Source organism: Salvelinus fontinalis, chromosome 30, assembly GCF_029448725.1.
Source record: "Salvelinus fontinalis isolate EN_2023a chromosome 30, ASM2944872v1, whole genome shotgun sequence".
Lineage (NCBI taxonomy): Eukaryota > Metazoa > Chordata > Actinopteri > Salmoniformes > Salmonidae > Salvelinus > Salvelinus fontinalis.
The window spans coordinates 31268209-31285047 of NC_074694.1; the positions used below are offsets into that span (position 1 = coordinate 31268209).

General features: G+C 43.1%; 1 protein-coding gene and 1 non-coding gene across 2 annotated transcripts; both read right to left on the minus strand.

The window, feature by feature from the left end:
* Positions 1-417: 417 nt before the first annotated feature.
* trnar-ucg (transfer RNA arginine (anticodon UCG)) lies at positions 418-490 on the minus strand. Its single transcript has one exon. It is a non-coding gene; the product is annotated as a tRNA-Arg (tRNA).
* A 330-nt stretch (positions 491-820) lies between these two features.
* LOC129829031 (cerebellar degeneration-related protein 2-like) lies at positions 821-16295 on the minus strand. The gene is made up of 6 exons (XM_055890460.1): positions 16084-16295; positions 5771-5883; positions 5187-5335; positions 4835-4999; positions 4378-4585; positions 821-4142 (listed from the first exon to the last, which is right to left on the minus strand). The coding sequence occupies exons 1-6, from the start codon at positions 16151-16153 to the stop codon at positions 3381-3383; spliced, it is 1467 nt and encodes a 488-aa protein (XP_055746435.1). The 5' UTR covers positions 16154-16295; the 3' UTR covers positions 821-3380.
* Between the last annotated feature and the right edge of the window lie 544 nt (positions 16296-16839).

Genomic DNA, 16839 nt, shown 5'->3' on the forward strand with positions numbered 1-16839 from the left:
TCGATCCATCGACCTCTGGGTTATGGGCCCAGCACGCTTCCGCTGCGCCACTCTGCTATCTGACAAAAGTGCAGCGACATTCCAAATATAAAACTAACTAGGAACGCCCATAACTGGTTGGTTGAAGGCACTCGCTAGCTAGCACAACTGCAAGATAAACTATAAATGCTGTGCGGCCGTGTACAGCATGAGAAATAAGAACATTTAACTTGTTTACCTATTAGGCTGAATCAGGCCAGTGTCAATTCCTGACACTTTCGCATTCAAACGAACGTAGATAGCTGCATATTTGTTAGTGTTATTTATCAAAGAAGACATAAGTGTGAAAAGAAGACATAATTCGCGCAAACAACACGATTTGTTTTTTGCTCTCTTCAAAATACTTCGAGTCGTGCAAATATCTCGATGAAAAAAAAGCGACCACGAAGGGACTCGAACCCTCAATCTTCTGATTCGAAGTCAGACGCCTTATCCATTAGGCCACGCGGTCTGTGTGAAGAGTAAAAAACATATTTTATATATAAAGGATAACTTTGTTGAAAGGGTTTTTGAATAGTATTGTTTTTGTTGGCTGGCGCGGGGCGAAATAATATAATTATATAAAAAGGTAGATGCGGTTGGCCGGTTCATTAGCGCCGATTGGTGGAAGGATCGGGGATCATCGGGGCGGGTAAATTAAAATCGGACTGACTTGACCTTGTGTGTGCACCCGCATTAAATTTTCCAACAGGCAATTGACGTGATTCAATGAATTAACATTTAGTATACATTTTATAGGTCTACCACCGTAATATAACAATACCAGCCACAAAGAGTCATATTTAAATTCCAATGCTTTAATTGCAGAGCAGACAAGTTAGTGAATGATACAGAATGCCACAACACGAATGGTTCTTAGTTCAATGAGAGAGTTAACATGGCTTGCTACAATGTCAAACCTATGGCGCCAAAGGCTAACTAATAAGCTAATAAAACTAATAATATGCTCATCTGAATGACAAAGGTTGAGTAGATAGCTAAATAAAAACCAAATATGATTTTCATTCTAAAGATACAGTATATCAATAATACAATCACATATAGGCACCATGGCAGATAAGTGTTGTTATCGTGAATCAATGCTCACAGACACACACAAGAATGGAATAAATACACATGTAATAGTAAGTAAATATCCATGTATAAATACGCAAGAAATGAGGAGGCAGAAACATTAATTCCCCAAAGTGCAATCTGTAAAACATTACAGTACAGAGAAAGTCAAGGAGCCATCAAAGGACAGAGTCAAATGGTTCCATTTTGGCATTGTTCCCTCTTATTAGAATATATCGGAACCTTATCTGTTACCATTACTATGATATAGTGTCCTTATCTTCTTGCCCTGAAGAGCTACAGGGAGTGCAGGCTTTTGCTACAGCCCAGCAGTACAGCGGAATGCAGGGCTGGGGAAAAAGCCTGCACATACTGCGGCCCTCCAGGACCAGGAGTGAACATTGCTATGACAGACTGACAGTAAGCCTCCACAAGACATCATACCCTTTTTCTTCACTCAGTAACACTTGATTGACCCTGAGAGGAAAATAAAACTCTGCTTGGAACTGGCACATTCAAAGCATTATAACACTGTGGAGCAAACAAAAATAAGTTTATGGTTTAAATTATTCTGTTGATTTCTCTGATTTCTCTGTGATTTCTTTTCTCATTTGGTTCCACTCTCGACAGCTTTACTTGTACAACACCACACCGGCATTGATCTCTCTCCAAATGCTGTGGCTGCTATAATAGGTTTGAAGCTTCAGTTGAGTTTAAGACCTTGAGTTAGTTAGCTCTAAGAAATACATACATATACATGCATCCTGTATACTGCAGGTGCATTGTTGTGTACATTTTCTCCTCCCCATATGGTATGGCATTACAATGTGAGTACATGATTCAAAGTAATGCAACCACTATAACATTCATGATAATAAGGAAAGGTGGTTGGAGTGTTGGTAGCCAAGACAGGGGCATTGTTCCTACTGTATGCTGTAAGGTGCGATGCAGCAGCAGTAGTGTTAGTGTTTAGTTAGTGAGCTGGGTTAGTGTTAACAGACCAGGTTTAATGGTTAGTAATACTGGTGGTGTTTAGGCTATATAATTATCCATCACTTCTGTCTAAAGCAACTTTGTCTAAATAGGCATAACGTTAAAATGTGTCTTAGGCTTAACGTTAAAATTTGCAATACAATCACAGCGTTCTTTCCCCTCCATTTTGTTTGTAGTGGAGGGTGGAAATCATCAACCCGACAATCAAAAAACTGCATAAATGGAATGAGACCCCAAAATATTGACAGTTTATAACATCACATTTGACTTGACCATGCGTCAGTTGTACCTTTACCTAACAATATAGCGAGAGTGTTGATAATGCCCAAGGAAACAGAAAAGACAACAATCTGTTTGGATTGTCTGTTGCATCTTGTCAGTACATAGACTGCAGCTATAGATAGCGCTAGGCTAGTGGACATACCCAGCCAGATACCATTCAATTCCAGGGTTACAGGGGTCTCTGGGCACTGCTAGAACAAATCTGGACACCCCCACAAACATAAAATATGAACATTGGTCTTTTTTCAGGATACCCCCAAGAGTCAATGTGTACCTCGAACCCAGTTCCAACCCTGTGACATTCTGACAAGACACTAATGTCTCTCCGGACCTGGAAGGTAAGCATCTCTAGAGTATAAAATACAGTACTAAGGTCATGGGTATACAGTCACAGCGCAGTGCAAGACAAGGTCGCAATGTCCTCTGGGCAGAAAGTCATACATTTTCTGTTTCGCTTTTGTTGGCATCTTAAGTCCATTGTTCAGGCGGACAGTAGGCTATGTAGGCTGGGGGGGAAGAACAGCAGGGTCTAAAGGTAGAACTTTGAGTTGACTTGTTATTTGTCCAACATAACTTTTGTTTCAGTATAATCCAGTGTTTGGAGAATTCAGAGGTCATTGTTGAGGTGGAGAATCAACTGTACTGTTCTTACTGTGAAGCATTGGGTGTTTAGTGCACCTATTCAATTCATGTTTCATGTCCAACAGGTTGTGGGTGACAGCTATCCTACCTGTGAGTTAGCTAGCAAAAGGCAGCTGAAAGAATGTGTTAGATCTCAAGGGAAAAGGTAGGCAGGCGCTAATAGCGGATAGCATTAGCAGTAGATTGGTTTTAGTAGCATATTGGTCGATTGGTACTTAGTAACAGAAGCAGACAGGAGACCATACCCCATACAGAAGCCTACTCACGAGTGCTACACATCGGTAGTGTATGAGGTATGTTGCCCCCATACAATCTGAAGCGCTTTAAGCATGGAAAAAGCATTATACTACCAAGCCAGTCCACTATCATTCTTATTTACTAGACTTGCCAGACTTGCTGGCTTTAGGGGCTTTGGTGGCTTTGGTAGTTTTGATTTCTGTCTTGGTCTTCTGAATACGGGAGAAGATCTCCTTGAACAGAGCCTTATACTCTGGCGTGTTCTGGCCCAGCCGTTTATCCACCGCCTCCACCTGCTTACTGATGCTCTCCATGGCCTCGGGGGTGGAGGGGGACTCGGTGGGGGTGGGCGGGGGTGCAGGGGTGGAGCCCATGGCGCAATCCTTCATGGAGGGGTCCCTGGAGACGGGGCGCGAGGTCTGCACCCCTGTGTGACACAGGGACTCCTCGTGGCGCCTGCACTTCCCTAACAGCTCCTCATACTTCTCCAGCAGAGCGTGGTACTGCTCGTCCACCTCCCTCAGGATGGACATCCCTCTCTTACGGACGCTGTTGGCGTGGATCGCGTAGCTCCCTCTTCTCCTCCCGGATGCGTCCCTGGCCACGATGGCGTTCAGCGCCGTGTCGCTGCAGCTCTTCCTGACGGGGCTGGAGGCAGGTAACGACTCTCCGCTTAAGCCTCCTCCCCCCTCGCCCTCATCCCTGACCCCTCCACCCACTTCTCCTCCCTCCCCCTCCATGGTGTCTGTTTCGGGGGTGTTGTTGAGGAGGGTCTGGGTGAAGCCCACACCGTCATCCTCGCTGCAAAGGAGGAGGGTCCTCGCCCGTCGGAGCTGCTGGAGTTCCTGGAGCTCTGACTCTAGTTCATGGATCCGTACCTGGCAGCTCTCCGCACCCTGTCAATCAATAAGTCAACGAGTCAATCAGTCAGTCAGTCAGTAAACCAATCAATATTTGTATTCTCCCAGAAAAGAGGGAAAATAAGGTAGCCCTGCTATATTTGAATCAGGAAAAAATATGAAAAAGAACACTCGTTGGATTCAACAAACGTAGTAGAACATGGAACCATAAAAAAACTTGAGGCACTCATTTTGGAAAATTAAATGGAGTTCAAATAGGAGTGATTCTGACCTGCACGCGTGTCTCCAAACGAGAGAACTCCCCCAGGAGGACGTGACACTCTCTCTCCGCCCCCTCCCTGCGACCCCGCTCAGCCCTCACGGCCGAGCGCAGCGCCGACACAGCCTCTCTCAGACGCTCGTTCTCCTCCTCTGCTGGCTGCCGTTTAGCTTCTGAGGTGAAGCTGTCTGAGCGGCCCACCACGAACCCATCCTCATACCTGACAGACAGACAGACAGACAGACAGACAGACAGACAGACAGACAGACACACAGATACACACAATATGAGCTAACTTACTTGTACCTGCCAGATAGAGAGTCAAGCATCCACCTATAAAGCTCCTCTAACATAGCCTAGGGACCTTGAGATCCAGTAAACAAAGATTTGAGTGTGATTGCTTAGCTAAATAGACATTGTTGAGTCGGCTACTGAACAAAGGGAGCGGTAGGAGGCTATTAGCCCTCACTTTGGTGCGGTGCAGAGTTCCCTAAGGCAAGGGAAGGAGGCGATGGTCTTGCGTCGTTCCCTCTTCTCCCTCCGCACCCTAAGCTGCTCCAGGGAGTGGAGCTGTTCCACCTGCCCAGAGAGAGACTCCACCTGGGTCTGTAGGGTCTCGATGGTCCCTGTCAACCTGCGAGAGCCAGGGAAGATAGAAAGGGGGGTTAGTGTGTGTGTGTGTGTGTGTGTGTGTGTGTGTGTGTGTGTGTGTGTGTGTGTGTGTGTGTGTGTGTGTGTGTGTGTGTGTGTGTGTGTGTGTGTGTGTGTGTGTGTGTGTGTGTGTGTGTGCGTGTGCGTGTGTGTGTGTGTGTGACACTCACCTCTCTATCTTGTGATGCGAGGCCTTGCTGTCCAGAACCAGTTTATGGTTGGTGAGCTCTAGTTCTCTGGCTGTCCCGTCTAGCTGCTCGTACACCTTAGCATGCTGCTCATTCATTTCCCTCAGCACCTCAAGCTGCTTAACCAGGTACTGCACAGAGACACACATACTGTATGTTGATATCCTGTACACACATATACATATACACATGATCCTAAACAAAGGAACATTTGGGGTCATGGTCCCCTACCCAATCCTAACCGAAGCCATTAGGGGGATGGATACTTTCTGACCATAGTGTCACTGGTTAAGGGAGGCACTTCTATCCACTCCGCTGCCTATGGTACTATGTTAACTCTAAAACCACTTGGTTGTGAACAGTGAACCATTTCAATGGGGTGATGTACTGCTATATTAAGATCAGCCAGCAGAGCCAACATCCTGCATCACCTGACTCTGCTCAGTCAGAGGGACAGGTCGGTTGTTATCATCCAATCTACACCTTACTTATGGGTAAGGGTTACGTTAGAGTTTAGTCTATTGAGATACATTCATGGAGCTGTTGACACTTGGCCCTCGTCTTACCTCGATCTCCTGCACCTGCTCCTCATTGGTGATGTACATCTGCTGTAGAGAATCCTCCAGCTCCTTGTTCCTCTCTAACAGAGTCTTCCCCAGCTCCGCCGCCAAGTGGAGGTCTAGAGAGAGAGGGGAGGAGGGAGAGGTGGAGAGAGAGAAAAGGAGGGGGATAGAAGGAGGGAGGGAGATGAGTGATGGAGAGGGCCATGGGAGATGGAGAGGGAGATAGGTTAGAGGGAGCGAGGGGTGGGAGAAAAAGAGATGGTTAGTTTTGAGAGCTCAGCTGTAACAAATTATCTAAATAAGACAGCATTAGGAACAGGTTTGTCTTTGCTAGTCAGATAGAACCAAATCTATGAGTGATGTCAGTGAAGATACAAAATATAGAATTTCAGTCTGCACTGGTCCGCATGACAGCCACAGCAGAACGCTTTTCCTACTGTAACATGTTTTAATCTACGATCATGATGATGCACTGAGTCATTTTCAGCAGGGTTTTAAGAACAGCTGCAAGCAGGACAATCAAACACGAAAACCTTCCTCCTGAGATACACAGTGATAAACAAGATCATCCTGGACCTAGATAGAAGAGAGGGAGACAAAGAAAGAGGGACTGAGAGAGACAGAGAAAGGGAGTATTCAGGAGAGAGAGAGAGAATTATAAAATGTTTAAAAAAAGCCCATCTAGGCACCATGTCGCTCTCTAAAGATGTATTTCCTCTATTTTTACCCTTGTATCTCTGTCAGTGCACGTCACTGATATGTGTGCCAAGTACAAAAGACAATACACCACCGCTCCACAGAAACTATATGACAGAAAGAGGTTCTGCAGTCTCTCTGCAGTGGGGTGGAGGAGGTTTGAATGTGTAGAAAGTGACACGTTGTGAAATTGAGTGTGGGCTCAAATGAAAATGTCTAGTCGTGTACACCCTGGAACAGAGTTGTTAACCGCTGTTCTGGTAGTGTAAAAATAAATGGCATTGACATTCACTCGAGACAGAGAACCCTACTCTCTCATTTTATGGAAATCATACACTGAACAAAAATATAAATGCAACATGTAAAGTGTTGGTCCCAAAATAACATTTTCCATACGCACAAAAAGCGTATTTCTCTCAAATTCTTTACATCCCTGTTAGTGAGCGTTTCTCCTTTGCCAAGATAATATATCCACCTGAAAGGTGTGGCATATCAAGAAGCTGATTAAACAGCATGATCGTTACACAGTTGTGCTGGGGACAATAAAAGGGCATTCTAAAATGTACACAATGCCACAAGTTTTAAGGGAACGTGCAATTGGCATGCTGACGGCAGGAATGGCTACCAGCAATGTTGCCAGAAAATGTCATGTTCATTTCTTTGAGGAAAGCCAGTATGAGGGTTTGCACTCAGGAATGCATTTCAATTAAAAGGTGTGCCTTGCTAAAAGTTAATTTGTGGAATTTCTTTCCTTCTTAATGCGTTTGAGCCAATCACTTGTGTTGTGACAAGGTAGGTGGGGTATACAGAAGATAGCCCTATTTGGTAAAAGACCAAGTCCATATTATGGCATAAACAGCTCAAATAAGCAAATAGAAATGACAGTCCATCATTACTTTAAGACTTGAAGGTCAGGCAATCCGGAAAATGTCAAGAACTTTGAAAGTTTCTTCAAGTGCAGTCGCAAAAACCATCAAGCACTATGATGAAACTGGCTCTCATCAGGACCACCACAGGAATGGAAGACCCTTTCTGAGGCTGGTAACTCTAGTGAACTTATACTCTGCAGCAGAGGTAACTCTGGGTCTTCCTTTCCTGTGGCGGTCCTGATGAGAGACAGTTTTCTGGTTTTCTGATCCACGCCCCTACCTTTTTTTTAAGGTATCTGTGACTAACAGATGCATATCTGTATTCCCAGTCATGTGGAATCCAAAGCCTAGGTCCTAATGAATTTATTTCAGTTGACTGATTTCTTTATATGAACTGTAACTCAGTAAAATATTTGAAACTGTTGCATGTTCCGTTTATATTTTTGTTCAGTATAGTTAGTCTGGTGCGGAGTGGGAGGGAAAAACGAAATGAGAGATATTGAAAGGGATGTGGGGCCATTGGGGGCCTACCCAAACAGGAGTGGGCTGCACTGTATTCTGATTTCAGAGTGAGTCAGCAGGATACATAGTCTATGTTTTCATGTCTGACTCAGCAGCGAGATGCGTTTTGGGAGATGGAAAACACACAACAGCTCGATGGAAATATAATCACTCTCGATGGAGAGACCGAGCTGAGCTGACAACAAGGTTGAGGAGAATGATGCACACTGTGATTACTGATCAATACTCCAGTCGATCGATAACAAACGTTCATTCCACTAATCTGACCTCTGACCTTCAATGAGAGATGATCTACTGTCTGTTTGTTGTTTTCAAGAGCGGCCAGAAACAGAAAGAACAGGCGTGGTCTTAAACACAACAAATTCGTAACATATTGCACAAATTGGATTTTTAACATATCACACAAATTGCAACACTTGCATGTCATATGAATTGCAACCAATCCATTTAATAGGGAGTGGCACTTCCAGGCAGCCGCTGCAGGGTAACGTGGTAAAATGTTTGTTTTTTATAGTTGTTTTTTTGTCGCACTGCATACTTTCCTGCTCTTTTAACGGATTAAGCATGGCTCTGATGACAATGTGTTGTACAAACGTTTTGGAATGCTCGTCACATTTTCTACGGATTTACAAAAAAAACATGCACCTCCACTGGCACCGCAATCGAAGGTAACAGACCTAAAAGACACCAAAAACACAATCTCTCACGTGAATGCAGAGTTCTAAGTGAATTATGTGATGTCACAAATACGTCCAGAAACGTCCCAGAGACTCCGAATGTGCTCGTTTGTAAATCAAGGTCACTGATAAACAAAGTGGATGAATTTGAACTGCTTCTTCAATCAGTAAATGCAGACATTGGATGTGTTACTGAAACATGTTGCACACACATCATTTTGTTCCAGCGCTTGCTTTTCAACCATGCTGTTTCCTCTCTCTTGTTGTCCTGTCTTGTCCTGTCTTGCCTCTATTAAACTAATGAGGAGAAAAGCAGGCTGCTGCCAGCTCCTCCTCAGCATGGTCTAATACACAGACCTGCCTGCTGCACTCACAGCTAAATGAACTCCTGTGGGGCCTTTGCTACTACACAGGTACCCCCGAATGGGCTTTAACACTTTGAGGACCATGTACATCATATTCCATCCTTTGTTAAACATTACTTGACCAATTTTTATTTCGTGACTGCTAATTACCATTCCAATATAAATTCTATGGTCGATTTAATCAATTCTGAATGATAGCGTCCAGGAAGAGAACACTAAGTCACTCCTCAAAGGGTTAAACTCGCTAACAATATTTATATGTATGTATGTGTATATGAATGTATATTTATAAATTTGTAGGTATGTATGTATGTATGTGTATATATACGTACATTGCCTTCGGGAAGTATTCAGACCCCTTGACTTTTTCCACATTTGGTTACGTTAAAAAGCCTTATTCTAAAATGGATAAATACAACAATTTCCTCAGCAATCTACACACAATGCCCCATAATGACAAAGCAAAAACATGGTTTTTAGAAATGTTTGCTAATTTATTAAACACAAAAAACAGAAATACCTTATTTACATAAGTATTCAGATTCTCAGAACATGAACATGAGAAACAAGATTGAGAAACCAAGATTGAACTCTTTGGGCTGAATGCCAAGTGTCACGTCTGGAGGAAATCTGGCACCATCCCTACGGTGAAGCATGGTGGTGGCAGAATCATGCTATGGGGATGTTTTTCAGCGGCAGGGACTGGGAGACTAGTCAGGATCAAGATCCTTGATGAAAGCCTTCTCCAGAGCGCTCAGGACTTCAGACTGGGCCGAAGGTTCACCTTCTAACAGGACAACGACCCTAAGCATACAGCCAAGACAACGCAGGAGTGGCTTCGGGATGAATCTCTGAATGTCCTTGAGTGGCCCAACTAGAGTCCGGACTTGAACCCAATCGATCATCTCTGGAGAGACCTGCAAATAGCTGTGCAGCAACGCTCCCCATCCAACCTGACAGAGCTTGAGAGGATCTGCAAAGAATGAGAGAAACTCCCCAAATATAGGTGTGCCAAGCTTGTAACGTCATACCAAAGAAGACTCGAGGCTGTAATCGCTGCCAAAGGTGCTTCAACAAAGTACTGAGTAAAGGGTCTGAATACTTATGTAAATGTGATATTTCAATGTCTGAAAACCAGTTTTTGCTTTGTCATTAAGGGGTATTGTGTGTAGATTGATGAGGGGGAAAAAACTATTTAATGCATTTTAAAATAAGGCTGTAAGGTAACAAAATGGGGTCTGAATACTTTCCGAAGGCACTGTATATAAACATATATATATATTTACAAAAAAAATTATATTGGGGATTAGAAATGATGCAGACAATTACATTGATGGAAGCTACAATCTATCTGCAATATTAAAGCTGATCTAATTAAACGAGGAGGCTGCTTCAGTCATAGAAATAGAATCTGTGCTGTCCCACTGCTCGGTTAGAATAAGGCAGTCTGAAAAAATAATAGTGTCGAATAGAATAGGGCTTGTTAAAATGTGGCTAAGGTAGCATTATAGAACATAATAAGCCATTTTAGAAAGACGTACACTGAGTGTATAAAACATTAGGGACACCTTCCTAATATGAGTTGCACACCCTTTTGCTCTAAAAACAGCCTCAATTCATCGGGGCAAGGACTACAAGGCGTCGAAAGCGTTCCACAGGGATGCTGGCCCATTTCAACTCCAATGCTTCCAACAGTTGTGTCAAATTTGCTCGATGTTCTTTGGGTGGTGGACCATTCTTTATACACACGAGAAACTGTTGAGCATGAAAAACCCGAAGCGTTGCAGTTCTTGACACACTCAAACCAGTTCACTTGTGGTATGTTCGAGATTTTCAGTTTTCTGCTTCCACAAACAAGGATAGACCACATCTAAAGGGGAAGCAGAATTTAACACAACACGGGATCAGTTTGCTCTGGATGAAATGTTTTGAGAAACTGGGCCCTGGATAGCATTACTCTCATAAATCCTCCAAGAGGGGAAATTGAATTATGTAAACATGTAAGCTCTGCTGCTGGCTGCTGTACGCCAGATCTCCTAGCTTTCAAACAACAGAACTCAGAACCAAATACCGCCTGGAAAATCCACAGAACCCAATCACTGACCCACTGTTTACATTCACCATCGTTCGCTGCTGTGTGATATTGGTATCTAATGGAGAGAGAGAGAGGAGCAAGCACTGTTTCTCAGCACCAAACATCCCAATCAATACCCTCTACAGACCATTGTCTCCAAACAAGGAAACCAGGAAGTCAACTGACGCATGAAGGATGACATCACCACCCAGACCCAATGACTCAGTCACAATGGAATGGATTATGTGTATTTCCTGGATATAGTTTTCCAGGTTTTCTTTTTTCATGTTTTAGCAGTATCAGTTACACTGACTGGGGGATGTCTTCTTGAGGGCCTAAGCAGGAACACACATTGGCTGCAAGTATACTGGAGGGAAATGCTTTTTTAGAGTGAATAGCATTATATTGTTGTTAGAGGAAGGGTCACACTCCTGTCACAACCCACTGACACGGCACACACACAGGTACAATGTACAAGAAAATCTAGTTGTTTCAACTACATATTATTAAGTAACTGTTTCCACAAACTTTTTTTCATTTACTCAACTTTTTGTTCAAAGTGTTACCTGAACTTAACATTTTTAGTTGACCCAAGATTTTCTTGTACATTGTACCTGTGTGTGTGCGCCATGTCAGTGGGTTGTGAAAGGAGTGTGACCCTTCCCCTAACAACAATATAACGCTCCAACATGAGAAAATGTAGGCAGAAATTCTGTCAACTTTAAATGCTGTGTTAGCTCAGAATTGTCTCATATGTTCATTCAACAAAAAAATATTATATGGGCATCTTACCTGAGGAACTAGTTACACACACTCCCATAATCAATTTTAAAATACAATTCATTCAACTTACATGTTTACATTTTCAACATATCCTCACCTGGGATTTGAACTCAGAACCTCTTGATTCACAGCATTCCAATCTTCTGCTACGCCACCATGTATGTGTCAATGACTGGCATCACATGTATTGCTACACTTTGCACTTAAATCTCAGCTCTGCTAAAAGTACACTAAAGAAAAAATATTTTAAGGAGTAACATTAAAACAGAGTAATACGCCCAACCAACAGACAACTATTCAGAAAAACCTAAAAATGCTTAAATAAGTCAATTAAAATCAATGATGAGAGGATGATCAGATAAGCTGAAAATTGAAACAGACATGGTGGTGTAGCAGGAAGATCAGAACACTATGAACCAAGAGGTTCTGAGTTCAATTCCCAGGTGTGGACTTGTTGACAAATAATTGAACATGCACAATGTTAGCAAAAAAATGTAAGTAGACAATGTTGTACGTATAACCGGTTGCACTGCTCATTTTAGGTAAGAGGCACAAATAATACATTCTAGTTGAATGATCATATGAGACAAGTTGAGACAAGTTGAGCAAAACACATTAAATTGACAGAAGATTTGCCTGTGTTTTCTGAAGTTGGAGCTAAGTTTGGGCCAACATTTTTTTTGTTTGGTCAGGTAATAATTTCACCGAAAAGTTGAGTAAACTAAAACGTCTGTGGAACCAGTTACCTAATAATAATTAGTTGAAACAACTAGATTTGTGGGTGTTTTTTTTTACAGTGCAGAAACAAGCGTGCAGACATACACACACACACACACACACACACACACACACACATACGAACATACTGTACTGTCTGGGTATCAGAGCCACTGTCTGAGCCCTGTCATCAAATCAGTTGGGGCTTAGTGCTGGGTGTGTGTGTGTGTGCGTGCGTGCGTGCATTTATGTGTGTGTGCGCGCATGTGTACAGTGCACTTGTGAAAGGAAACATGTCTGGCTTGGAATATGCCTGTCCTTTTTGAGAAGTCAATGCTGTTTTTGTAGGTGCATATCTCCAATAGGATTCACAGGAATCTGGAAAACGTGGCCTCTCCTTGTTTTCTCCTCCTTCTCTCCTTCCTTCTTTCTTCTTCTGCAGATAAGCTGTATAGCAGACCAAACCCTTCTGTACGACTTCACTGCAGTCAATACCACAGAAAGCTCAAACTCTATATACAAATGATTCAACACCATTTTTTGTCTGCAAGATAACAAGGAAACAAAGTGTATTTAAAGCCTCAGAGAGGTGGTTGTTGAAGTGTTATTAAGCTGCATGTAATACGAGCAGGTGCATTCTATAACAACCCTCTCATCAGATTACGTCCAGCCCTGTTAACCAATGGGTCCCAACAGGCCTAAAGATTCAGCTGGGCTGGTCACATAGCTTCAGCTGAGCACAGAGTTTGGGCTAGAGCAAGCCTTGGTCTGTCTTACTAAGGGTTCCTTACACTCTTAGTCAAAGGGTTTCAAAAGGGTTCTTCAGTTGTCTCCATAGGACAGGGGTGTCCAACTCATTCCATGGAGGACGCAGTGTCTGCAGTTTTTCTTCTTCTTTCAATTAAGACCAAGCCAACCACATGAGGCGAGTTCTTTACTAATTAGTAACCTTAATTCATCAATAAAGTACAAAGGGGGAGCAAAGAACCCTCAGACACTCAGCCCTCCGTGGAATGAGTTTGAGACATGTGCCATAGGAGAACCAAAAATGATTATTCAAAGGGTTCTCCTACGGGGACAGCTGAAGAACCCCTGATGATTGATATGTTTTTCTACTCAGTGTTACTATGCATGGTAATGTCTGAGTCTGTGTATTGTAGATGCATCATGTTTGCTGATTCCTTACAGTATAGAAAAGCAAATCGCCTCATTGCATCATCAAATGTCTACCTTGCTTAGCATGGAAATTCTCTTTTTGATCTTATTTTTTTTACCACATCTCATTCTGCCTAAACCCTGTGGCCAAATAGCCCCCCTGATGATGGAGCCTGTGCCTCTGTCTGCAGGGTAATCCAACACCAGCGTGTGTTCTCCTCTCTGATAGACTGCTGGCACCTCACAGTATCACTACCAGAGGTGAGCTCAGCATTCTGAGCTAACACAAAATACAACACCTGGCACTGCTCTGAGAGGCCAGGAACACTGTGTGCCATGGGGCACCAAAAATACAGGCTGCGCCAGAGAGATGTAGAGAAGGAGGGTGGATGCAAAGAGTGGGAGATACATGGGCCTTGTGCTCATTTTAGCTTTCTCCCTTCTCTCTCATATCTCATCCTGTCGTTATCCTGTACTCTTCCACTGTCTCTCTTTCTGTACCACTCTTTATTCTTCCTTTCCCTCCCTCTCCCTCGTTCTGAGTGAAGTGAAGACACATCAGCCATTATTTTTATCCTCAGGTCTACTGATGTGTCCACACACTCAGTACCCCCTCCAGCCCCCTCTCCTCTCACAGTACCAGTGTGTGTAAAGTGTGTATAGTGTGTGTATAGTGTGTCTGTGTGCATGAGGTCAAATCAATAGCAGCATCAAAGCATTACATCATCTCCTCTCAGCCTGTGGCAGATATCCTAATAATTGGAACAAAGAGATGAAGTGATAGAGAGATTATGGATGAGCGTGGAGTGAAAAAGAAAGGATTGCAGGGAGCGAGGGAAATGAGATTGAGAGAGAGGAATAGAGAGAGAGGGAAGGTAAGAGCCAGGGAGCAAGGCAGAGAGAAAAAGAATCATGGAGTGAGGAAGGGAGAGAGAGAGTAGGGAAGAGGGGAGAGATGAAATAGCCCTAAATCTGTCAAAAACTTTGACAAGCTATGATTGGCTACAGCTCAGCAGATACATTATCAGCAGCTTGGGATATTGAATATGCATTTAAATTAGTGTAATTTTAACCTTTATTTAACTAGGCAACTCAGTTAAGAACACATTCTTATTTACAATGATGGCCTTCTGTGGAACAGTGGGTTAACTGCCTTGTTCAGTGGCAGAATGACAGATTTTTACCTTGTCAGCTCAGGGATTCAATCCAATCCGTTACTTGCCCAACGCTCTAACCACTAGGCTACCTGCCACACCGAATGAATGAAGCTTATTGTGCCAACCACATTCAAATTGAATTCAGACGAATAGCAGTTCCGCTGAATTATGGCATCACACAATCTATATAGTACAGTATGAAGGCACAGACGAAGTAGGTTATTATTATGCAAATAGTATGGTCCCATAGAATTAATGTGGAACAGAGGTGATGCACAAGGCCTGGACCGTAGTTGAAAAGGCTACTGCAGTAATATCTTTGGGGAATAGCCTAGTGATTGAAAATAGCTATCTACACTATCCCAGTGGATATGCAAGTCAAGCATGTTTCCTGCCTGTGTTGGCCCTCATGTATGTTCTTTGTCCCAACCAATCACTTTCTTGTTAAAATGATATGTTCCTTGTTTATTGAATTATGGAGACGTGAACATGACAGTCTACTGGCTGTGAAAGCCACTACATTCTAAAAGGAAGACATAATATGTCATGATTGAATGAGGAAATCAATGCAACCTAATTGACTGCATAAACAAGGTTAAGTGCTATAGGAAGCCCTGCACTATCCCATTAATGTTGTTATGTTGATGTTGTGAAACGAGGTAAGAAGATGGGGTTAGAGGTTATATAGTCACTGAAAGTGTTTGTCAATTTGCATTAGGTTAAAGGCAAATGCTGCCAATGTCAATTAGGCCTACAACATTTTTGTGGGACAATGGATGTTAGTACAAATAAATGCCTTTCGCACACAAACAATGTTTGAGACTTTGCCATAAGCAACCTACAAAGAACAATTGCATTGCAATGATGACAGCCGACATCTATTGTCTTCTATTTATTGTTCCTTTATTACATTGTAATCCATTGTTTACGATCGCCAACAGAACACTGTGTCCAGCCAGCATCGTGTATGTGGTTTTTCTTGCAAGATGACAACAACCACAGAAGGAAACGATTTTTCCCATCACCGTCACAAAGGCCCTTGGTATCCATCCTTTCAATGTATTGTTGTCAGAAAGTAGCAAAAGATTCAAGTGCGGTTACACATTTCGAAAGCATTGGTATTTTCATTTGTCAAGATGCACGGACAAATTTAACATCGCAAGCTGATCTAGAAGCCTCCCGTCATCAAAAAGGCCTTTGTTTGAGAAGAACAGCTGAGCTCACCAATAACGAAAAAGTGCATTGACATTGCGGATGCGGCAGGCTGCAAACGGCGGCCCCAGAAATGCGTCGCTACTTACCCGATTCGAGATCTTGCTGGTCGTACCATGGCTCTTCCTCCTCGGTAACAAATTCCTCCATTCCTAGCATCGAAAAACGGATACTCCCATCCGCCTTGTCCTGCAGCCCAGAAAAAAACTCTGTTACAAACCAGGTCCACAGTCAGACACACACATACACTCACTGTCCCGCCCGCCTCTGGAATAACATTAGCAACTGCCGCCACACTCGAATGAGGAGAGAGCTGTGACGTTAACCGCATCTAGGCAGATGAAGCAGATAAACAAACAACGTGGGTTTATTCTTGGCAGCAGTCACCCAGTCCCACAAAACACTGCCAAACAACCTTCTCAAGATAGTGTGTCGTTTCACAGTTTTTAAACGAAACACAATGACACACACACGAGAGACTCGAACACTGCTTTAAAACATCACGTCTTAATTGCCCAATTATTGTTTCTTATAGGGGACTTGTTTGGTCTAAAATAAAACTGAGTTGTTGACACTTGTGTGTTTCCCACTCTCTCTCTCTCTCTGTCACTCCCACCTCTCTCACCCCCTGTCCCATCCTGTTCCAAAGACCGCTAGAGACAGGCTGTGTAGCCTAGACGTGGCAGATGTCGCAATAGTCTCGCTCCCTTCTCTTCCTGGGGCAAAGCTGTGGTGAATGTAAATGTTGGCCATATACACATAAACATTAGGCAATGTAGAGACGGTCCATATGGTGTTCACATTTCTCCCAAGTGTTCCAGTAGAGGTAGCCATGCTTATAGAGA

What these genes read in the sequence shown, in the direction of transcription:
- LOC129829031 (XM_055890460.1), bottom strand. Translation starts at nt 16,153, where the DNA reads ATGCTAGGAATGGAGGAATTTGTTACCGAGGAGGAAGAGCCATGGTAC. An exon ending in AGCAGGTGCAGGAGATCGAG is followed by an intron (nt 5,336 to 5,770) that starts GTAAGACGAGGG and finishes GTCTCTGTGCAG; the next exon opens with TACCTGGTTAAGCAGCTTGA. An exon ending in TCGCATCACAAGATAGAGAG is followed by an intron (nt 5,000 to 5,186) that starts GTGAGTGTCACA and finishes TGGCTCTCGCAG; the next exon opens with GTTGACAGGGACCATCGAGA.